General features: G+C 46.6%; 1 protein-coding gene across 1 annotated transcript in view; it reads left to right on the top strand.

Moving 5' to 3' along the window:
- The window catches only part of LOC126199677 (zinc finger protein basonuclin-1-like), a 229,178-nt gene extending 203,834 nt beyond the window's left edge, over window positions 1-25,344 (top strand). Inside the window, exons 8-9 of the mRNA XM_049936605.1 lie at window positions 6,204-6,466; window positions 21,798-25,344. Coding sequence (XP_049792562.1) covers window positions 6,204-6,466; window positions 21,798-22,194 — 660 coding nt within the window. The 3' untranslated portion in view covers window positions 22,195-25,344. The remainder of the gene's footprint in view (window positions 1-6,203; window positions 6,467-21,797) is intronic.
- Window positions 25,345-25,656: the final 312 nt, after the last annotated feature.

The following is a 25,656-nucleotide window of genomic DNA, read 5'->3' as shown; positions in this document are numbered from 1 at the left end:
CAGTTTTTCCATTCGTCTGTAAAGAATTCGCGTTAGTATTTTGCATCTGTGACTTATTAAACTGATAGTTCGGTAATTTTCACATGTGTCAACACCTGCTTTCTTTGGGATTGGAATTATTATATTCTTCTTGAAGTCTGAGGGTATTTCGCCTGTCTCATACTTCTTGTTCACCAGATGGTACAGTTTTGTCAGGCCTGGCTCCCGCAAAGCCGTCAGTAGTTCTAATGGAATGTTGTCTGCTCCCGCGGCCTAAACTATCACTCTGTATATATCCAAGGCTATTACTGTGTTACTCCTGCCTAGCCTCTTGCGCCCTGATGGCACATACAGGGTGACATTTATTGAACTATACGAAAAAACGTAGGTTAGTTACAAACTAAGGGGTGCACACACTTTGTTCGTTATGTAACCGTCACTACAGATATTCGGATTGGGGTTACGACATGTTAGATATTTCTGCCATTGTTAGCGATGATGTGTCGCACAGAAATAGCGAAATTCTGCATGACCCGCTGAAGTGTCGGAACACCGATGCTGTCGAGTACCTCCTGATAGGCTTTTGTCAGCTCAGCAGTGATTTTGGGGCTATTGCTGTACATATTGTCTTAAATGTAGCTTCACAAAAAGGAGTCGCATGTGATCAGATGCAGAAAATACGGCGGCCAATAGAGGCCGATACCAGTGACCTCTGGGAACCTAGAGCCAGAATATGGTCACCGAAGTGCTCCTCCAGGACATCAAACAATCTTCTGCTTCGATGGGGTGGAGCTCCATCCAGCACATGTACCACATCTTGTCGAAAACAGGGTCACCTTGGCTAATGGGGATGAAATCATCTTCCAAAACCTGCACGTACCGTTCGTTAGTCACCGTTCCATCGAGGAATGTCGCACGGATTATTCCGTGACTGGACAGTGCACACTAGACAGTCACCCGTTGAGTGTGAAGAGCTTTCTCGATCGCGAAATTCGGATTCTCAGTCGCCCTAATGCGCCAATTTTCCTTATTGACGAACCCATCCAAATGAAAGTCGGCTTCGTCGCACAAATGCGCATAGTAATTCCCATCATCCCTTCGCAGCCAACCGTGCAGTTTGAACGTCCCATTGCGAACCGTTCAGATGTTATGACGATTTTATTTGATATAGTTCAATAATTGTCACCCTTTATTATTCTCCTTTTTTAGTGTAGTCTGTTTGTGGGTTACCGAGTCAGGTGGCGCAGTGGTTAGGACACTCGATATGCATTTGGGAGGACGACGGTTCAAACCCGAGTCCTTTAGTTACATCCAGAATTACATTCTCTGGTTACTCTTGCTCGATCATAAAATGGTGCTTCCAGCCTGTAAATAAATCCACACTGCAGTCATAAACAGGCCTGATGTCCCACGTAAACGTTTCCCAAGCGAACAGCAATAAAATCCGACAAGTCTGCTTTGCGAAACAGCCAACGTCGGGACTCTTACATATCACAGTCAGTTAATAAAGCACTAAATTTCTATACCGTGACATCTGGCAGACAATATTGCGGCGTTGCCTCATGTTCATGGAACTGTGAAGATGTGGGACGTAAGATTGCGTTATTTATTGGTCTATAATACGAAAGCACTGAAGAATCAAAACAGTTCCTGTTACATTACGCTGGGGCGTAAAGTACGTTAGGGAGACGGTATCGACTACAGTATCAGAAAATCGAGCTCTTTCAACTAGCTCAGCACGCCGTCCCGGTAACCAGCGAAGGAAAATCGCCCCACTGGAGGCGAGCACCTTCAGCCAACGGCCAGCAGTAGAGAAACCACCCATCAGTCCCCGCGCGGATGTGGAGGCGGTGCTGTCATAGCATCCATACGGAGTATGCGGACCCAGGCTTTTCTAGTTGGCTAGAACTACCGTCTGTTGAAGCCAGATTCTCAGTGAGTCTCCATGGAACCCGGGGGGTTCGCATTAGTGAGATGTACACTCCTGGAAATGGAAAAAAGAACACATTGACACCGGTGTGTCAGACCCACCATACTTGCTCCGGACACTGCGAGAGGGCTGTACAAGCAGTGATAACACGCACGGCACAGCGGACACACCAGGAACCGCGGTGTTGGCCGTCGAATGGCGCTAGCTGCGCAGCATTTGTGCACCGCCGCCGTCAGTGTCAGCCAGTTTGCCGTGGCATACGGAGCTCCATCGCAGTCTTTAACACTGGTAGCATGCCGCGACAGCGTGGACGTGAACCGTATGTGCAGTTGACGGACTTTGAGCGAGGGCGTATAGTGGGCATGCGGGAGGCCGGGTGGACGTACCGCCGAATTGCTCAACACGTGGGGCGTGAGGTCTCCACAGTACATCGATGTTGTCGCCAGTGGTCGGCGGAAGGTGCACGTGCCCGTCGACCTGGGACGGGACCGCAGCGACGCACGGGTGCACGCCAAGACCGTAGGATCCTACGCAGTGCCGTAGGGGACCGCACCGCCACTTCCCAGCAAATTAGGGACACTGTTGCTCCTGGGGTATCGGCGAGGACCATTCGCAACCGTCTCCATGAAGCTGGGCTACGGTCCCGCACACCGTTAGGCCGTCTTCCGCTCACGCCCCAACATCGTGCAGCCCGCCTCCAGTGGTGTCGCGACAGGCGTGAATGGAGGGACGAATGGAGACGTGTCGTCTTCAGCGATGAGAGTCGCTTCTGCCTTGGTGCCAATGATGGTCGTATGCGTGTTTGGCGCCGTGCAGGTGAGCGCCACAATCAGGACTGCATACGACCGAGGCACACAGGGCCAACACCCGGCATCATGGTGTGGGGAGCGATCTCCTACACTGGCCGTACACCACTGGTGATCGTCGAGGGGACACTGAATAGTGCACGGTACATCCAAACCGTCATCGAACCCATCGTTCTACCATTCCTAGACCGGCAAGGGAACTTGCTGTTCCAACAGGACAATGCACGTCCGCATGTATCCCGTGCCACCCAACGTGCTCTAGAAGGTGTAAGTCAACTACCCTGGCCAGCAAGATCTCCGGATCTGTCCCCCATCGAGCATGTTTGGGACTGGATGAAGCGTCGTCTCACGCGGTCTGCACGTCCAGCACGAACGCTGGTCCAACTGAGGCGCCAGGTGGAAATGGCATGGCAAGCCGTTCCACAGGACTACATCCAGCATCTCTACGATCGTCTCCATGGGAGAATAGCAGCCTGCATTGCTGCGAAAGGTGGATATACACTGTACTAGTGCCGACATTGTGCATGCTCTGTTGCCTGTGTCTATGTGCCTGTGGTTCCGTCAGTGTGATCATGTGATGTATCTGACCCCAAGAATGTGTCAATAAAGTTTCCCCTTCCTGGGACAATGAATTCACGGTGTTCTTATTTCAATTTCCAGGAGTGTATTTCCCCACCTGTGACCAGTCATCACCGCGGAAACTCGTGCGTTACCTCTGCAGCAAATTTATGCTGCCAGTACACAAATGTCGCCTTCATACAAAGGCAAAGGATAGTCCACAGACGGACATTAGTCCGTCCACTTCGGCGCGGCCGTAAACATTGTTTGAAGTATCCCACAAGGAGCTGACTATCTAGTGAAGGACGTGTGGCAGACTGCTCTCGTCAGTAATGCAACATGCAGATGAGATTGTACACTTAGAGGGAGTCTGTGAAGCACACGGTTATTCTCTACAGCAGATACCCAAGGCGTTGCGAATGCAACCCAAGGAGCACAGAATGACTGAGGAAGAAGACACAGGGAAATTTCAATCGATGGCGTTTCGCATCCATACCTAGCACGAAGTTAATGTGATTTTTCGCCCTCCACTGAAAACACTAGCACTCCAGGGTTTTGCCGCAGATGATTCGATGCTCCACAAGGCTGGGGACGCCATGCTTCATCCCCTGTAAGGGTGCCTTGTCGTACGTCTAGCAGACGACTCGTACAGTTCGTGAAAGATGCACGGAAGTTAGTTCATTAGTTAGGTACATGTTCCACAGAGCGTTGGAAACGATTCTTTTATCTAAATGTGGACCGCCGCGGGTACACGGAGCTGCTACAGCCCAATAGATCGTCTGTGACAGAGAACTATATCGACACCAATCACTCTGTTCGGTATGAAAACGTTGCAACTCCAATGTCGACATTATCTTTTTAGCACTCGCTGGTGAAAGAAGCAGTTGAAATTCGTTTGGGGAAGAATTTGATTCATGGACATAGCGTTTTCAGCTTGCACAAATCGTGAAAGCCGGCACTTGCTGTAATAAACTTGCTACAGTGCAGTCACACATCGATATCCCAGCGTGAATCGACTGCGTAGCCTCAGATTCAATTTAAACATACTTGTTTGCCACCGAATGACACATGTGACACCTTTGCGTCTGCGGCCACACGCGCAGTGGCTCATTCCAGCCGTGTAAAAGGAAGGAGCGAATGTCGTAGCTTCATTCTGTCGGCACCTGAAGATGTCCGTAAGGTATACGGCCGAAATATTAAGAGAAGCAATTTTGTTGAAGGCTTTGCTCACCCGAAATTTAGTGAATCTATCGGTGCGCCGCAAGTACACGAAGATGCTCAGAGAAAAGTTATACTGCTGTGCAAAACTTACGGATGAACGTAGTTTTCGCATGATGAGTCACTGCCAGGTAACACAGCTGGGCGGGGGGGGGGGGGGGAGGTATAGAGAGAACTGCTACAGTCTAGTACAGAAGGTAACTGAAAGAAGTACGCAATATGAAGAATATGCATGACACTTTTATTCCAAGACAGTAATGAAACTTAAGTTGGCGCGATTTATGATGAACTCCTGGACATTAGAAACCCCAGGACTGGTTGTGCTCACCATGGGCGAGAGAACATGCTGTGCAACGCGCTCCCATGCTGGTCGAAAGGTTAGCTAGGATTTCTTATGGTATGGCGTTCCATTCGTGCACTAGCGCGGCTGGTGACTGCATAATGTCGTTGGTACATATGAACGTCTTGCAATGCGACACCTCAACGCATCCAACACGCGGTCACGTGGTCAGTGTGATTTTGTTCTGAAGGGGGGGGGGGGGGGGGCACACGACTCTATTCACCGATTATCTTATCGTTCCAGGAGCTTCGTCACCTGTGCTGTTCCACGTCGCCGCTCATTGTCATACCACAATCTGAACTCAGGGCCGAATGAACCCTCAACAAGACGCACGTGCGGGAAGGAGTACAGTGTGACAATAAAGTTGATCGGTGATAGGACCGTGTATGGAAGTTTGGAGTTCAGTACGCCCATGCAACACTATGCCTCTCCACACCATAATACGTAGGCAGCAATACACGTGTGACAACGCTAAAGGGCGAGGGGGAGAACATTTAATGAAACCAGGATAGAGTAGAACCGTAATACTTTTGAGAGTCCAGTTTTTATGACGTGAGGAGGCGTAATGTTGCCTGGACGTATTTTCAGGGCTGCATTCGTTCCTTATTTCATTATTATGCGGGATAATGAGCGACAGCATCGAAAGTGCTGGTGGAGGAACCCTTGGAATGAGAGTATATTCGGTGAATTGGCTGTCGTAGCCGTTACTCCCAACTTAAATGCCATGGAGGACGTAGGGGATGCGTTTTGGAGACGTTTTGCAAGACGTCCACATGCTCCGAGGACCACCCAGCAGTTTTTAACCGCGCTCGTCGAAGAATGGAACTCCCTACACAAGAACTACTTGCCAAACTTGCAGGAAGTGTAGGAGCACATTGCATAGCCTGCAGCGAAGCCAGTTATGACCGCACGCCCTATTAAGAACCATGTGCTGCCTTTTGTAATGTCCAGGGGATTATCATGAATCGCGGTGGCCTGAGCGCAATTATTATGTTTCAATATAAAACGCCATTTCTGGGTTCGTCTCGGTTTGAATTCTTTCACTTACCTTCTGTACTGTACAGTGGCAGTTTTTTCTATGTACGGTCCAAGCTTGATAGAGCTATGTTACTTGGCAGTGACACGTCATGCGAAAACTACTTTCGTCGTTAAGGTTTTTACGAGGGAGGAATGAAAGAAGATTAGGTTTTAACGTTCCGTCGAGAACGAGGTCATCAAATACGGACGTTGTGTACATGAGTGTACTTGTGCACCCAGTAGCTTTCCTCTCTCGAATGCCTCCCATGCACTTTCTTAAAACGGCAGCAAGTGTTTCGTGTAGCCGCAGTGGTGTGCAGCAGTGGACGCGTCTGAACGCGCCGTGTGCCCGCAGGTGGAGGGCTGCAACATGATGTTCAGCTCGCGGCGGTCGCGCAACCGCCACAGCGCCAACCCCAACCCCAAGCTGCACCAGCTGCAGTTCCGGCGCGCCGACCTCGCCGTGCGATACCCCAGCCGCTCTCCCGCCGACGCCTCGCCGGCCGGACTCGGCGCTGCCAGCGCCGTCGACGTCGGCGTGGGTGGCGTCAGCGCGGAAGACACGCTGACCCGCGTGCTCAGCCTCAGGCTCCTGCAGGGCGCGCGGCCAGAGCTCAGGTGAGTCGCCCTTTTTTTATTTACCTATTTATTCCTTTTACTGCTTCTTGTAGACCTATTTTCTGCGTTTACTCGAGGGACGTTCAACAATTGATGTAACAATTGAAAGAAAATCAGCCCTCGGTCACTATTTTTAACAAATTAACCTCGTTTCGACGCTGCTAGGAGTGTCTTCCTCAGGATATACACTCCTGGAAATTGAAATAAGAACACCGTGAATTCATTGTCCCAGGAAGGGGAAACTTTAGTGAAACATTCCTGGGGTCAGATACATCACATGATCACACTGACAGAACCACAGGCACATAGACGCAGGCAACAGAGCATGCGCAATGTCGGCACTAGTACAGTGTATATCCACCTTTCGCAGCAATGCAGGCTGCTATTCTCCCATGGAGACGATCGTAGAGATGCTGGATGTAGTCCTGTGGAACGGCTTGCCATGCCATTTCCACCTGGCGCCTCAGTTGGACCAGCGTTCGTGCTGGACGTGCAGACCGCGTGAGACGACGCTTCATCCAGTCCCAAACATGCTCAATGGGGGACAGATCCGGAGATCTTGCTGGCCAGGGTAGTTGACTTACACCTTCTAGAGCACGTTGGGTGGCACGGGATACATGCGGACGTGCATTTTCCTGTTGGAACAGCAAGTTCCCTTGCCGGTCTGGGAATGGTAGAACGATGGGTTCGATGACGGTTTGGATGTACCGTGCACTATTCAGTGTCCCCTCGACGATCACCAGTGGTGTACGGCCAGTGTAGGAGATCGCTCCCCACACCATGATGCCGGGTGTTGGCCCTGTGTGCCTCGGTCGTATGCAGTCCTGATTGTGGCGCTCACCTGCACGGCGCCAAACACGCATACGACCATCATTGGCACCAAGGCAGAAGCGACTCTCATCGCTGAAGACGACACGTCTCCATTCGTCCCTCCATTCACGCCTGTAGCGACACCACTGGAGGCGGGCTGCACGATGTTGGGGCGTGAGCGGAAGACGGCCTAACGGTGTGCGGGACCGTAGCCCAGCTTCATGGAGACGGTTGCGAATGGTCCTCGCCGATACCCCAGGAGCAACAGTGTCCCTAATTTGCTGGGAAGTGGCGGTGCGGTCCCCTATGGCACTGCGTAGGATCCTACGGTCTTGGCGTGCATCCGTGCGTCGCTGCGGTCCGGTCCCAGGTCGACGGGCACGTGCACCTTCCGCCGACCACTGGCGACAACATCGATGTACTGTGGAGACCTCACGCCCCACGTGTTGAGCAATTCGGCGGTACGTCCACCCGGCCTCCCGCATGCCCACTATACGCCCTCGCTCAAAGTCCGTCAACTGCACATACGGTTCACGTCCACGCTGTCGCGGCATGCTACCAGTGTTAAAGACTGCGATGGAGCTCCGTATGCCACGGCAAACTGGCTGACACTGACGGCGGCGGTGCACAAATGCTGCGCAGCTAGCGCCATTCGACGGCCAAGACCGCGGTTCCTGGTGTGTCCGCTGTGCCGTGCGTGTGATCATTGCTTGTACAGCCCTCTCGCAGTGTCCGGAGCAAGTATGGTGGGTCTGACACACCGGTGTCAATGTGTTCTTTTTTCCATTTCCAGGAGTGTAAATCAAAGTATGGTCTATATTCTGCGACCATGTTATTGAATATAGACCATTCTTTGATTTAAATTCTGAGGAAGACACTCCTAGCAGTGTCGAAACCAGGTTAATTTGTTACAAATAGTGACCGAGGGCTGATTTTCTTTCAATTGTATTCACGGTCTCTGAACGTGGAGCCATGTACAAGATTTAGTGATGCAACTTTTTTTTTCTGTAAACAGCTTGGTTTTATTCAGGATTCCAATACCCCATATTATCGCTCGCTATTTTGGCTACAAAACCAGTTGTTCTACACAGTCTCCGTGTCATGCGACGGCCTTCCGCCACCTTACTGGAGGACCTGTATGCGCGCGTGGTACCACTCCACTGGTCGACTTCTGAGCCAACGTTCTGATGCATTAATAACTTCCTCATCATCCACGCACTGCTTCCCGGGGACTGATATCCTTCATTGGGTCAGACAGGTGGTGGTCGGAATTTGCGAGGTCCGGGCTGTAGGGTGACGAGCAAGAGCAGTCCAGTGAAGTTCTATGAGGTCCCCTCGAGTGCACAAACTACTGTGACTACGAAGGCTTTCCCGGCGTAATAATTGATCAAATTCTTCTCGGGTATGCAGCCGGATCATGACGTCTTCAAGACACAATATTTCTGCGGTCCAACTGGCCGCCATCATCAGGTGAGAGCGCTGGTGCACAATTTCGCCGGAACTGACTTCCCAGCGCAAGCGGCAGCCCATATATAGGCCGCAGAAGGCCCACAACGCGTGCGCGAAAAGGTGCCGTAGCTGCCCTCTAGTGCAGTAAACATGCCGCGCCGCCGGTGGTGGAAAGAGGCGAAATCGAGATATCGCTGTCAAAAATAAGAGAAATTTAAAAAATTCTATTCCGACGATTGAGACGCAGACCGTTGTTTTTTAATGTCGGATAACACCGGGTCCCAAGTCTTACTTAAAAGATAGCCCTTGTCTCTATTAATAAGATTGTCAGATAAACGAATCTCTATTGATTCTTTTAAAACACAGTCCCAATAGCGAGATGCAGGGGCAACCATTTGTGTCGCATCTACATCTACATCTACATCTATACTCCGCGAGCCACCTTACGGTGTGTGGCGGAGGGTACTTATTGTACCACTATCTGATCCCCCCTTCCCTGTTCCATTCACGAATTGTGCGTGGGAAGAACGACTGCTTGTAAGTCTCCGTATTTGCTCTAATTTCTCGGATCTTTTCGTTGTGATCATTACGCGAGATATATGTGGGCGGTAGTAATATGTTGCCCATCTCTTCCCGGAATGTGCTCTCTCGTAATTTCGATAATAAACCTCTCCGTATTGCGTAACGCCTTTCTTGAAGTGTCCGCCACTGGAGCTTGTTCAGCATCTCCGTAACGCTCTCGCGCTGACTAAATGTCCCCATGACGAATCGCGCTGCTTTTCGCTGGATCATGTCTATCTCTTCTATTAATCCAACCTGGTAAGGGTCCCATACTGATGAGCAATACTCAAGAATCGGACGAACAAGCGTTTTGTAAGCTACTTCTTTCGTCGATGAGTCACATTTTCTTAGAATTCTTCCTATGAATCTCAACCTGGCGCCTGCTTTTCCCACTATTTGTTTTATGTGATCATTCCACTTCAGATCGCTCCGGATAGTAACTCCTAAGTATTTTACGGTCGTTACCGCTTCCAATGATTTACCACCTATGGCATAATCGTACTGGAATGGATTTCTGCCCCTATGTATGCGCATTATATTACATTTATCTACGTTTAGGGAAAGCTGCCAGCTGTCGCACCATTCATTAATCCTCTGCAGGTCTTCCTGGAGTACGTACGAGTCTTCTGATGTTGCTACTTTCTTGTAGACAACCGTGTCATCTGCAAATAGCCTCACGGAGCTACCGATGTTGTCAACTAAGTCATTTATGTATATTGTAAACAATAAGGGTCCTATCACGCTTCCTTGCGGTACTCCCGAAATTACCTCTACATCTGCAGATTTTGAACCGTTAAGAATGACATGTTGTGTTCTTTCTTCTAGGAAATCCTGAATCCAATCACAAACCTGGTCCGATATTCCGTAAGCTCGTATTTTTTTCACTAAACGTAAGTGCGGAACCGTATCAAATGCCTTCCTGAAGTCCAGGAATACGGCATCAATCTGCTCGCCAGTGTCTACGGCACTGTGAATTTCTTGGACAAATAGGGCGAGCTGAGTTTCACATGATCTCTGTTTGCGGAATCCATGTTGGTTATGATGAAGGAGATTTGTATTATCTAAGAACGTCATAATACGAGAACATAAAACATGTTCCATTATTCTACAACAGATTGACGTAAGCGAAATAGGCCTATAATTATTCGCATCTGATTTATGACCCTTCTTGAAAATGGGAACGACCTGCGCTTTCTTCCAGTCGCTAGGTACTTTACGTTCTTCCAGAGATCTACGATAAATTGCTGATAGAAAGGGGGCAAGTTCTTTAGCATAATCACTGTAGAATCTTACGGGTATCTCATATTGCATTCTGTGTCCCTGGGTGAGACAGTGCTCCGCCACTGCGGATTTCTCGGGTTGAAGCAGCCGTGTGTGCCGCTGATGCTCAACACATCGGTCCTGAATGGTCCGGATCGTCTGACCAATGTAAGCCTTCCCACAGTGGCAAGGGATCTTGTACACACCGGGCTTCCTCAAACCCAAGTCATCCTTAACAGAGCCAAGAAACGCTCTAAGCTTGGCCGGCGGACGAAAAATACTTTTGATGTGATATCTTTTTAGAATTCTTCCTATCTTCGAGGAAATGCTCCCAGCAAAAGGCAGAAAAGCCACCGATTTGCAGGTATCTTCTGGTGGTTCAGGCGATGGTCCAAACTGGAAAGCACGACGGATCTGTTATCTGTATAGCCATTCTGCTTGAACACAACCTTAAGGTGGTCCAATTCTTGTGTCAAGCTTTCTCCATCTGAAATGGCATAAGCTCTTCTCGCCAACGTTCGCAGGACCCCTGTACGCTGGAACGATGGATGACAGCTAGAAGCATGCAGGTAACGGTCCGTGTGCGTAGGCTTTCGATAAACACTGTGTCCCAGTGTCCCATCATCCTTTCTGTACACCAGAACATCCAGAAACGGAAGCTTTCCATCACTTTCCACCTCCATGGTAAACTTGATGCTAGGATGCAGGGAATTAAAATGATCTAGGAGGCGGTCAAGAGCCTCTCTCCCATGAGGCCACACCATAAACGTGTCGTCAACGTACCTCCAAAAACAGGTTGGTTTTAAGGACGCCGTCTTCAGCGCCATGTCCTCCAAATCTTCCATAAAAAGGTTGGCGACTATTGGGGACAGTGGGCTCCCCATAGCCACTCCGTCAGTCTGTTCAAAATATTTGTCATTGAATAAAAAGTACGTTGACGTCAGCACGTGGCGACAAAGCCTGGTTGTGTCCTCATCCAGTTTCTCACCAATTAATTGCAAGGATTCTTCCAGAGGAACCCGGGTAAAAAGCGACACGACATCAAAGCTCACAAGCAAATCGCAGGGACTAAGAGACAAGGACTTCAATCTCTGAATAAACACCATAGAATTGGGAATGTGATGTTGGCATTTACCGACGTGAGGGCCAAGAACAGATGCTAAATACTTGGCTAGATTGTAGGTAGGAGCACCCAAGTTACTCACGATCGGACGAAGCGGGACCCCTTTCTTATGAATCTTGGGTAGGCCGTATAGCCAGTTGGACCGCAGAAATATTGTGTCTTGAAGACGTCATGATCCGGCTGCATACCCGAGAAGAATTTTTTCACAAACTACTGTTTATCGGGAGGACGACGGTTCAATCCCACGTCCGGCCATCCTGATTTAGGTTTTCCGTGATTTCCCAAAATCGCTCCAGGCAAATGCCGGGATGATTCCTTTGAAAGGGCACGGCCGAATTCCTATCCCATCCTTCCCTAATTCGATGAGACCGATGACCCCCAAACAACCCAACCCGTGTTTAAGATCTTGCGTTGTCACGGAGAATAATAACCATTTGTGTGTGAGTGTGTGTGTGTGTGTGTGTGTGTGTGTGTGTGACTGGCGGTCAACGGCTCGAAAAAACCATTCCGAGGTATTCACCGTCAGTCAGCTTCGGTGATGATATTAACAAATCTCTCCTCTATCCTATCTTCTTTTTATATTCTTCTTAAAAAACAACAAAATTTTATTTATATTTCAACCTTAAATTATTGTTATTTTGAAAAGTATCATTCTCTGTAAATGTTGTAGATAAAACAAAAGAAAAGAAAATTGTAAAAAGATGAAAAACGAAAATTGTAAGACGTACGACCTGTTTTAAACGTCAGGTAACAGGTCTATAAATTGGCAATAAATAAATAAATAAAATGTCACGGACAATAAGTTCGTTTGTATTTTTGTGGCAACGAACATGCTGAAGTCGTTTCTTCAGTACCCTGAGTTAGCACGGTACTCTTCACAGTTGATCGTTGCACCAAAAGGGAGACATCAAACAGAATAACCATTCCACAGTTCCAGAAGACCGTCGCTATGAGTTTGTCGGCTAAGGGTGCGACTTCAAACTTTGTCTTCGGAGGAGAGCAGGTACGGCGTCCACTCCAAGTATTAATGTTTTCTTTACGGTTCGAAGTGATGACCCATGTTTCATCGCCAGTTCGACAAAAAAATTGTTACGAGCAGCGTGGTCCTTCGTTGCTCTTTATGAGCTTCTGTGAGGCAGCGACGAACCCAGGCCGGCCGATCTGGCCGAGCGGTTCTAGGCGCTTCAGCCTGGAACCGCGCGACCGCTACGGTCGCAGGTTCGAATCCTGCCTCGGGCACGGATGTGTGTGATGTCCTTAGGTTAGTTAGGTTTAAGTAGTTCTAAGTTCTAGGGGACTGGTGACCTCAGATGTTAAGTCCCATAGTGCTCAGAGCCATTTGAACCATTTTTTCGAGAAACCCAGCGGGCACACATCTTTCAGTACTTCAACTGTCTGTCAGTGCTACCAACAGAGACGTCCAGTTGACCAGCGAGGTGTTTGATCGTGATCTGTGGATAACCTCGATTGAGAGTGTTCGCACGTTCCCACTCTGCTGGAGTCACAACGGTGTGCAGGAGATAGGAAACGTTTGCGCGACCTTGTTGCGATGATTACAGCCACCTCTCCCAATGACTCACCGTGCTTTTGTTGACTGCCTCACCTCTGTAGGCATTCTGAAAGCACCGGCGAATGGCTGAAATGGTCTGGTTTTCAGCCAAAGCGTTTCAGTGACAGCCCTCCGCTTGGAACGCTCCTCCGTAACAGACGCCACCAGTCGCGTCATGAAATCACAGGGGCTGAAGCGGGAATATTCCACGATATCCATAACAAACTCCGCATTTTGTCAACCGAAATCAGCAGAGAAAAAAAGAAGAATACTCACTGAAAGCCCCTTGTATTTACGTAACGGTTAAAAAAGAAATGTATATATCCTGGTAAATGCACTATTTCAGTGCTATCATTCATATTTTCTAAAATTCATGTGACCCTCCAGCCTATGACCGAGATAGGTGACAGACTTTTTAATCCACCTGTAATCGAGAAGAATGGGGCTTTAATCGCCATCCACACATCAGGATTTACGTTTCTCTTGATTTCCTTAACGGCGAATCCAGAATAGTTCCTTTGAGAGGGACTGAGTTCAGTCAAATTTCCATCCTTCTCGCGACACTGCAATTAATTCGTCACCGAAGCCACAATGAATCCAGATTTTATTTTTTTCTCCCTATCATGGTGTGCAGGGGAGATTATGATTACATGAATCGTGTATTGGATCAGTTAGGCGTGCACGTATCATTTTGACCGGAAAAACACTATCTTCCAGAGACAGGTATTCGGTTTTCTATTGGGTGCGCCGTCTTAACCTGCCGCGAATCATCAACGTTGCAAAACAGCGAAAAACGTTGCATCACAGTAACAAAACTAACAGTATGATCAATAGAATTCCTCCACTGCATTCTTTCTGATAGTGGAGGTAGTTTGACATTTTGAGGACCCTCTACAAAATATCGATGGTATACACAATAACTAGACACAATTTGCAGCCACCAGTATGTTGTAGAGTTGTCCAACAACGGCTCAGTTAGATGAGTAATGCAGTTTTCTACCAGTAACAACTAAAAATATTGTATTTTGAACGAAACCCGCACCGAGTGGCCCCCATCGGCAACGAACAAGAGCTGTTTCCTTCTAGTCTCCAAGACACCCTGCTAGGTTAGGTCATTTCCCAGCTAAGTCGACCAACGCACTCTTTTGCCAAGAGAACGAATTTTTTTGTGGCATTCCATAACAGCTACAGATAATTCTCTTATTTTGTAACATATGATGAGCAAGTTGTATTTGTATACTAATTTATACGTCCAACATCTCAGTGCTCCTCCATGGTCAATATTGCGAAAGATCCACTTCACTACTCTTCTTTTAAAGGTTTCTCGTTTCTTTATGTCACTGTTCCTATCTGCTCACATTTCAGAGCTGCAAAGCACAACTGCTTGTGGAACGTTGTTGATCAGCGCTCTCTACGACAAGTCTGTCTAAATCTGTGAATTTTTGAATCTCAAAATATCTCACTGATTTTCAGACTACCTGCAGACAGGTCCAGTTTCGCTCCAATCGTGATATTGCTACTTATTCTCTCCACCGTTGTCGTTGACGCAGCCGGTTGTGAGATGAACAAGATTTGGCGTGTAGGACACCCCCAACTCAGAGGCATGGTTTGAATAAATCATTAGTACAACTCAAGCCAATCCCTTTAAATTAATTTAACTTGTCAAACGACTTTCGCTAAGCTTACCGCCATCTAATTTACATGCACACACTCGATGCTTGTTCATTTTTATCCCACCCTACTGACTTTTATCTATTGAGAATCAGAATGAATAAGAAAGGAGGCACCACATCGATACGCCTCAGGTCGCATTTCATCCAATACTTCATAGGTACCGCTTCAGCATACACTCAGTGGCCAAATTCCTGGGAAGTCACTGGCAGACGAATTGTTCGTCGGCCGCTGAAGCCCGTGTTATGCATTTACATCGGTAGAATCCCAGTACAAAGGAGTTCCTGACGCCCCACATTCAGTTCGGTGGCTGTGTTACTCACAGTACGAGGTGCATTCAAGTTCTAAGGCCTCCGATTTTTTTTTCTCCGGACTGGAAAGAGATAGAAACATGCGCATTGTTTTAAAATGAGGCCGCGTTCATTGTCAATACGTCCCAGAGATGGCAGCACCGTACGGCAGATGGAATTTTACCGCCAGCGGCGAGAGTGAGAACTGGTTTAAATACTTAAAATGGCGACGTTTTCCTTATTTGAACAGCGTGCAATCATTCGTTTTCTGAATTTGCGTGGAGTGAAACCAATTCAAATTTATCGACAGTTGAAGGAGACATGTGGTGATGGAGTTATGGATGTGTCGAAAGTGCGTTCGTGGGTGCGACAGTTTAATGAAGGCAGAACATCATGTGACAACAAATCGAAACAACCTCGGGTTCGCACAAGCCGGTCTGACGACATGATCGAGAAAGTGGAGAGAATTGTTTTGGGGGATTGCCGAATTACTGTTGAACAGATCACCTCCAGAGTTGGCATTTCTGTGAGTTCTGTGCACATGACGACCTGAAAATGCGAAAAGTGTCATCCAGGTGGGTGCCACGAATGCTGATGGACGACCACATGGCTGCCCGTGTGGCATGTTGCCAAGCAATGTTGACGTGCAACGGCAGCATGAATGGGACTTTCTTTTCGTCGGTTGTGACAATGGATGACACGTGGATGCCATTTTTCAATCCAGAAACAAAGCGCCAGTCAGCTCAATGGAAGCACACAGATTCACCCCCACCAAAAAAATTTCGGGTAACCGTCAGTGCTGAAAAAATGATGGTGTCCATGTTCTGGGACAGTGAGGGCGTAATCCTTACCCATTGCGTTCCAAAGGGCACTACGGTAACAGGTGCATCCTACGAAAATGTTTTGAAGAACAAATTCCCTCCTGCACTGCAACAAAAACGTCGGGGAAGGGCTGCGCGTGTGCTGTTTCACCAAGACAACGCACCCGCACATCGAGCTAACGTTACGCAACAGTTTCTTCGTGATAACAACTTTGAAGTGATTCCTCATGCTCCCTACTCACCTGACCTGGCTCCTGGTGACTTTTGGCTTTTTCCAACAATGAAAGACACTCTCCGTGGCCACACATTCACCAGCCGTGCTGCTATTGCCTCAGCGATTTTCCAGTGGTCAAAACATACTCCTAAAGAAGCCTTCGCCGCTGCCATGGAATCATGGCGTCAGCGTTGTGAAAAATGTGTACGTCTGCAGGGCAATTACGTCGAGAAGTAACGCCAGTTTCATCGATTTCGGGTGAGTAGTTAATTAGAAAAAAAATCGGAGGCCTTAGAACTTGAATGCACCTCGTAGACCTCCGATCACCACGTATGAACCTGCGCACGCTAAGTGACGTGTGTTCCTTCGTCACACTTGTGCTCTTCCCGTGCGGCGGTTTACGAGTGTGGAAACATCACCAGTGACATACTGAAGATCCATTGCTGACAGTGACGATCTCTGAAACACTAACCCTTTTGTAATCTCCGATATGCTGTGATCCAATAGTCTTACGCCGATAACCATTTTACTTTCAACTAACTCACGACTTGCTGCCATGTTCAGTGCACATGTGCCTGTAACAGACAGCTCGGATCTCGTGTCTACACTCGCGAACTTTTAAACATTTAGCTGCAACATTCGAGCGTCATGCACTACGCTTTTTCAAACGGCAAAATCCTATCCGTTACTCTGGGCCAGTGAGAAGGGGAGATGGTCAGGGGTGGGATCGACTATTTGCAATCATCTATACCGTGATGTAGGTTATTATGCAAAATTTTATTTGCTCTTTGTTCATTCCATTTTATTCTTCTTCCATTTGGAATCCTTGCCCACGTGATTTGAATTATTTTTCCGTATTTACTTCGATTTAATTGCTTCCATTTCATCATTTTATATTTTCGTCCAAGGTACTGCAATCGGTATTTCTATTACTCATTTTGCTTCACTTTCGCTTTATTTATAAAACTTTCTTTCCTTTAAACCTTCACCTAAGTTATTTTGTCCATAGAGCGAGGAGAATTTTTGCTTTAAATGCATTTATTACTGTAATCATCCATAAAGAAGTACATCTTTTACGCAACTGCAAAGCCAATATAAACAGTTTATTTTCTCTTTTACGTCTTAACCGGGAGAGTGGTAATTTTAAACGTTTATATGTTATGACCGTTAAATAAAAACAAATAACACCGGGCAGGCAAAGATTGCAGTTGACAGAATAATAAAGGGTAAAAAAGAGAGCAGAAAACGTCAGTACGTTGGTAAAATGATACATCAAAGGATCACAAATAAAACTGTATTTAGACTGATTCATATAGAAACATAATGATAAATCACTCTGAGAAACATGTCATAGCAAAAATGGCGCACCAGACGGGACTCCAACCGAGAATCTTGAGCATTCCAGCCAAATAACATAGCTGCTTTTTATTATTTACTAATATTTTAGATCAACTTTCTTAGTTGCTTTTGCAGCCAAAGCTAATTCTTGAGTCTGGCGTGGCTCCTTGGACAGTTTTTTAAAAAATTATTTTGTTACTTTTTTATCGTAGCCGCTACACTGTTCTTTATTTGCCCTCGAATCTCTCTCAGAATCCCTCCTTCACTCACCAAATTTTGCCTCCTTCGGTCAACTTTTGTTGCCGTATTTAGGTCTGGTTGTGTGAAGTTCTTCCTTCTTTTTAACTGGAATAAGAATGTTATCAGCGTCTGATCATGTGATTCGCTAGGTTGCGGAGCAGTTTGCGAACAATGCCGCTATCATCAGCGCTCTGGCAGATCATCTCGATTACTCGCAGATGGTGGCCCACCAGTGTTAACTGCTGCTGGGTGTGCTACCTTGGTAACGTTTGACCCGTATGTTCGCCGTCATAAACAAGGTGTTTTCACGATTCATGTTACACACTTCCAGAAGCTGTAGAAGGTACTTGGTAGCTCGAATTTCACATAGGAACTCATGTCCGGAAACGTCGGCCAGCGACGCTACGGAGTCAAAGTTAGAAGCAACGGCGCTTGTAAATGTATATATTTGTACCGGGAGATTCCGTGGTGATGTTACAGAATTTCTAGGATGATGGAGAAGGATAAATGTATCAGTTTGAATTAAGGGTCGCTGTGCCGGAAACGAACGAATCGAAAATTATGAGTAAAAATCATGTACCAGTACTGTTGTTTGGCCGAGCGGTTCTAGGCGCTACAGTCCGGAACAACGCGACCGCTACGGTCGCAGGTTCGAATCCTGCCTCGGGCATGGATGTGTGTGATGTCCTTCGGTTAGTTAGGCTTAAGTAGTTCTAAGTTCTAGGGTACTGATGACCTCAGAAATTATATCCCATAGTGCTCAAAGCCATTTGAACCATTTTTAAATACTGTTGTTGCTAAGATTGTATGTTAGGTAAATTCCAGTGGTAGTATGCACCGAGACAAGAAAAAATGTCCAGTAAACATGGGCTCTACAATGCATACCTTAACAGCTTTGAGCACATGTTCAACAGAGGAGGATTGGTTGACAGTCGTGAAGATGGAAAAGTGCTCAGAGCTCCTGAGGTGTGCGTTTTACAGCCCATTTTTTCCTTGTTTTGGTCCATACTAACACCTCTGAAAATTGCATACCCTACAACAATATCCGTATATGTATTCCACCGTCAGAAGTATCAAAACGGTTTTTGCTTATAACTTTCGACCCGCTCTTTTTCAGGTTCAGGACTCAAACTTCAAATTGATGTTTTTATCGTTCTCCATCATCCTAGGAAGTTAGTAATATCATCGGAGGGATCACCCTGTATACGGGGTGGTCCATTGATTGTGACCAGGCTAAATATCTCACGAAATAAGCATCAAACGAAAAAACTAAAAAGAACGAAACTCTTCTAGCTTGAAGGGGGAAACCAGATGGCCCTATGGTTGGCCCGCTAGATGGCGCTGCCATAGGTCAAACGGATATCACCTGAATTTTTTAAAATAAGAACAACCATTTTAATACGTATTCGTGCAGTACGTAAAGAAATATGAATGTTTTAGTTGGACCACTTTTTTCGCTTCGTGATAGATGGTGCTGTAATAGTCACAAACATATGGCTCACAATTTAGACGGACAGTTGGTAACAGGTAGGTTTTTTAAATTATACGTAGGTACGTTTGAACATTTTACTCCGACTGTTTCAATGTGATTTCTGAGAACGTTTGCTGTTACTGCGTGATTACCTGTAAATACCACATTAATGCAATAATTGCTCAAAATGACGTCCGTCAACCTCAATGCATTTGGCAATGCGTGTTGCGACTTTCCTCTCAACAGCGAATAGTTCGCCTTCCGCAATGTTCGCACATGCATTGACAGTGCGCTGACGCATATTGTCAGGCGTTATCGATGGATCACGATAGCAAATATCCTTCAACTTTCCCCACAGAAAGAATTCCGGGGACGTCATATCCGGTGAACGTGCAGGCCATGGTATGGTGCTTCGACGACCAATCCACCTGTCATGAAATATGCTATTCAATACCGTGTCAACCGCACGCGAGCTATGTGCTGAACATCCATCATGTTGGAAGTACATCGCCATTCTGTCCTTCCTCCCATAATGACGCACCATACATTAACCCGCCAAATGTTCCATTTGTCGCAGCCATCGTAGATTTTCCGTTGCCCAATAGTGCGTATTATGCCGGTTTACGTTACCGCTGTTGGTGAATGATGCTTCGTCGCTAAACAGAAGGCGTGCAAAGAATCTGTCATAGTCCCGTAATTTCTCTTGTGCTCAGTGGCAGAACCGTACACGACGTTCAAAGTCGTCGCCAAGCAATTTGTGGTGCATAGAAATATGGTACGGGTGCAGTCGATGTTGATGTAGCATTCTCAACACCGACGTTTTTAAGATTCCTGATACTCGCGCAATTTGTCTGCTACTGATGTGCGGGTTAGCCGCGACAGCAGCTAAAACACCTACTTGGGCATCATCATTTGTTGCAGGTCGTGGTTGGCGTTTCACATGTGGCTGAACACTTCCTGTTACCTTAAATAACGTAACTATCCGGCGAACGGTCAGGACACTTGGATGATGTCATCCAGGATACCGAGCAGCATACATAGCAAACGCCCGTTGTGCATTTTCATCACAATAGCCATACATCAACACTATATCGACCTTTTCCGGTATTGGTAAACGGTCCATTTTAACACGGGTAATGTACCACGAAGCAAATACCGTCCGCACTGGCGGAGTGTTAGTTATACCACGTACATATACGTTTGTGACTATTACAGCGCCATCTATCACAAAGCTAGGAAGGTGGTCCAACTAAAACATTCATATTTCTTTACGTACTACACGAATATGTAATAAAAATGGGGGTTCCTATTTAAAAAAAACGCAGTAATATCCGTTTGACCTATGGCAGCGCCATCTAGCGGGCCAACCATAGCGCCATCTGGTTTTCCCCTTCAAGCTAGACGAGTTTCATTCTTTGTAGTTTTTTCATTTGATGCTTATTGTAGTGTCGGCAGACTTGCCAACACTACGCACACTAATGGAAAGAGGCGGCCAAGATGCACGCGCTAACTCACGAAGGATGGAGTGAGGTCTGAAACAGGAGACTTAATGAATGTGATAAAGAAAATACGTATCTTTGGAATATACTTAACTTTTAATACATCCTTGTATACATCGTTCTTGATGAGACATCTGGAGATTGTGGCGATACAAGTGACTCTTTATATACAAGCTATTTAAGGCTAATGGCGCCTTGCTAAGTCGTAGCCATTAACTTAGCTGAAGGCTATTCTAACTGTCTCTCGGCAAATGAGAGAAATGGCTTCGTCCGTATAGTCGCTAGCAACGTCGTCGTACAACTGGGCGAGTTCTCGTACGTCTCTCGAGACCTGCCGTGTGGTGGTGCTCGGTCTGCGATCACACAGTGGCGACACGCGGGTCCGACATGTACTAATGGACCGCGGCCGATTTAAAGCTACCACCTAGCAAGTGTGGTGTCTGGCAGTGACACCACACTTATTTCGTGAGATATTTGGCCCGGTTACTATCAATGGACCACCCTGTATATATACATTTATAGACGCCGGCACCTGTAATTTCGAATCTCTGTAGCGTCGTTAGATTCTGTTTCTGGCATGGGTTCCTATGTAAAACTAGATCTAACAGCCCCTCTACAGCCTCTAGAACTATGTAACATGGATTGGTTCAAAAATGGTTCAAATGGCTCTGAGCACTATGGGACTTAACATCTGTGGTCATCAGTCCCCTAGAACTTAGAACTACTTAAACCTAACTAACCTAAGGACATCACACACATCCATGCCCGAAGCAGGATTCGAACCTGCGACCGTAGCAGTCGCGCGGTTCCGGACTGCGCGCCTAGAACCTCTACACCACCGCGGCCGGCGTAACATGGATTGCAAACCACCTTGTAGATGTGTTCAAAAAGTCCATCCCAGACTTGGAAACCTCCCCCTGTCATTTTACAAGCATTGCAGCTGCCGACCGTTCAGGTCTACAAGACTTTAAGTTTTCAGTTATGTACTTCACCTGGCCCCTTACTATTTCTCACCACTTCTCATGCTGGTTACAGGTTCGAGGACTCGACGCAGACTGGGCAGGCGCACACGTCCTCCGAGGACTCGTCCATGTCGCCCAAGAACAACGGCGCGGTCTACGAGGGCGAGTCTGATGCCGACACGAAGGCTGGGGGCGGGGACGGCGAAGCGGACGAGAAGCCGGAGCCCAGCTGGCTGAAGCGCCTGCAGAGGCGGTGGCAGCAGGAGAGCGGCGAGGAGTCGCCCAAGCTGACCGCTCCCGAAGACGCGTCTGCCGCCGAAACGCCTGCCGCCGCGCCCGAGCCGCCGCAGAGGGGGACGCGCAAGCGGAAGAGCCAGCACCCCACGCGCTGCGCCGCCGTCGCCGGCGAAAGGCCCGCCAAACTCTTCGCCTCGGACTCGCTCTCCTCGGAGGACGACTGCCACCTGTAGCCGCCTCTGCCAGTGAAACTCTGCAACTCTGTTCAGAATAACTTCAGGGCTGACACTTCCGCAGGAGCACGCATAGGCGCGGGACAGAGATACCACATCGCGCACGGAGCACGTTGCAGTCTCGTGTTTGATTTAGACTGGTCGAACTCGCGAGCTGGCACCAATGCGTCCTGACCGAGTGAGGTGGCGCAGTGGTTATCACACTGGACTGGTATTCGGGAGGACGACAGTTCAAACACGCGTGTGGCCATCCTGATTCAGGTTTTCCGTAATTTCCCTAAATTGCTTCAGGCAACTTTTGGGATGGTGCCTTTGAAAGTGCACATCCAACTTCCTTTCAATCCCTCCATAATCCGATGGGACTGATGACCTCGCTGTTTTAAGTGGCCGTGCGGTTAAAGGCGCTGCAGTCTGGAACCGCGAGACCGCTACGGTCGCAGGTTCGAATCCTGCCTCGGGCATGGATGTTTGTGATGTCCTTAGGTTAGTTAGGTTTAACTAGTTCTAAGTTCTAGGGGACTAATGACCTGAGCAGTTGAGTCCCATAGTGCTCAGAGCCATTTGAACCATTTTTGAACCTCGCTGTTTGGTCCTCTCCCAGAAATCAACCAGCCAACCATCAATATGTCCTCCAGTGTTGTCATCTCAATTTTACTTGCTACAGCGAATTTTTAAAATTCTATGCAGTCAATTTTACTGAGACGTACTGACTCCTACGTTTATCACATGCCTGCGGTACAGGCAGGATGAACCCCATTTGTCCCGCTGCTGAGCTGCTGTTCCAATATCGGAGAGTCTCGGCAATACTGGTGCGAGTTTAGAAGGAGAACAACAATGGCTTGAGGAGTGAACTGGAATTTGTATCAGGGAAGGAGACGCATAGGGTAGTTCATGCAGGTGTGGAAGTTGGAGTGCCAGCGATGGATAGCGCATCTGTCTAGAAAGCGGAAGACCTGGGTTCAAATCCCAGTCCAGGTACAAATTTTAACTCGTCGCTACTGCCTACATCATTAATGTAAACTTTTAAAACGATGTTGGGAAGTTCACGAAAACGTATTTCCTCACCATGTAACCGAATTTTCGACAAGCGAAAAATTTTGTTGTTGTTGAAGTTAGGTGGACACACCATTTGTTGACACAGCTGTCCACTTTAGTCTATCTCGTGCACGCCTCTTCATCTCTTCTACATAACCACTGCATCTACATCCATTTAAACCTTCTTAGTGCAGTAAACGCTTGCTTTTCCTCATCAATTTTTACCTCTGACATTCCCTCCATTACCGAAATGATGACTCACTGATGCCTCAGTAGATATCCTATCAGATGACCCTTCTTTTAGTGAAGCTGCATACATTTTCTCCCGATTGTACTCATGCGTCGCCATTCGTTATTCGCTTTATCAGTATACAGCATTCTTCAGTAACGCCACATTAAAAAACCCATTCTCTTCTTGTCTCAAGTGCTAATCGTGTACATTTTACCTTCGTTCCTTGCTACACTTTCCTCTTTTTTTTCAGAAATTCTTTTCTTACTGTAGCCAATCTGTATTTGATGTTCTCTCTGTTTCAACCATTATCACTAATTTTGCTGACAAGATAGCATAACTTGTATAGCCTCATTTCATAATTTAATTCTCATAGTTCCACCTTATTTCGTTCGTCTATATTCTGTTACCTTTGTTTCAGTATTTTATACCCATTTTATAATACCTTTTGAAGACACATTCCATTCCGGTTCAATTGATCTTCGAAGACCTTAGCGTCTCTGCCAAAATTACAATGTCACTGTCAAGCATCAAAGTATTAATTTATTCTCGAAGGCTCAAATTGCCTTTACACATTTGTCCTTGCTTTACCTTACAGCTCTGATGGTGTACAGATGGAATAACATCGGAAACAGCTAACAATCTTCTCCAACTCCCTTCTCAAGTATTACTTCCTTTTCATGTTCTTTGAATCACAACTATAGTCCAATTTCTGTACATGTTGTAGTTAACCTTTCCCTCTCTGTGTTTTACGTGTGATAAGGGTACCAAATTTTCGACAAGCAAGGCACTTTTTTTGTTATTGAAGATAAGTGAACAAATTACACTAACGAAAACCTCAAGATAGATCGCATTTTCATGTGCTCCAAATCCAACAGCGTCAATGATTGCCAACAAGAAGTAATTTGAATTAAATGTTAAGCATGATGCTCCACTTGCTCATCAAGTGCTATCTGATCACTTGTTTTGGTTTCATTATGGGATATTGATCAATACTTGAGTAAGTAACATGTTATTATTATGCAAAAAACAACAGTAATAACTCCTCCAACAGTAATAATTCCATAGAAGAACAAACTGCCTGAACATTCGCATAGTGCAAATGGGAATTACTTTATTTGAGGGGGAGTGAGGCTGTGGATGAACGTTTTGCAACCAGGATTTGTTGCCGCGGCTACAGGACTCGTGGTTTTGGCCTTGTCTCCTGTATGGGTCTCAACCCACTATTTCCTTCGTAGGTGTCACTCCTAAAGGAATTCTGAACAGAGTATTGACTCCCGCAGAGCTCCAGAGCCGTATACCACACAAACCGCTGCCACCGAGTGGCAGTACAAACCAAGAACAACTGTCGGGTCTTGGCCTGCATGTAATTCTCATCGTATGTGTAATGTGCCGCATCTCTTGCCTATTGCTCTGTCGAGCACACTTAGTATTAACGTAAAGTTCCTGTATTTCAATCTCGCTCAGCAGATAAAACCATATTTTTCTATTTGGCAGTCTTCTAAAATTGCATTTCAGCATATGAATTTGTACAAATGTAACTGTAAATTTTATGGTTCTTTATAGCATGATGTATCCTAAGTCTCATGAATTAAACTGGTTGCGAAAATTTATATGCAACGTCATATTTTAGCGATTGTGCAGTGGCTGTAGCCATTTGTAGAAATATTTCTCTTTTTACTATGTTAGACCATGACGAGACTGACGTTTAGAGGATGATGTACAAATACCTGCCTACATTAATGTCAATTTAAAATGGCCTCAAGTAGGACTATAAGGAACCAATTGTTCAGTCCAGTAGTATGTCCATGGTGTGATGACCGTGATTTGTATATGTGTACCACAAATATAAAATTGTAATTTTTGTATCAATATTAAAACTTAGAATGGACAAGTAATTGATACATCCTGAGTCACTATCTAAAATAACCAAACCTTCAGATATATCCTTACCTTTTATTTTCAGCGACCATAAATTGCAAATGACACTGCATAATCAACTTCCAATTGTCTGACGATAACATAATTATTTTGAGGGTTGTGAGCTTATAAAATAGGCATAATGTGATTCAAGGCTCAGATGCGAGAACAATGTTTTTCATCAACTTCCATAAGAATGCTGATGCAGTTCCCACAGCGTAGGGTTTCAAGACTAATAGAATTTCATGAGTTTTAGTTACTCAGAGTCCCAAGACTGA

Source organism: Schistocerca nitens, chromosome 8 (genome assembly GCF_023898315.1).
Source record: "Schistocerca nitens isolate TAMUIC-IGC-003100 chromosome 8, iqSchNite1.1, whole genome shotgun sequence".
Classification (NCBI taxonomy): domain Eukaryota; kingdom Metazoa; phylum Arthropoda; class Insecta; order Orthoptera; family Acrididae; genus Schistocerca; species Schistocerca nitens.
The sequence above is the reverse complement of the archived record's forward strand: the minus strand, read 5'-3'. Positions and strand labels throughout refer to the sequence as shown.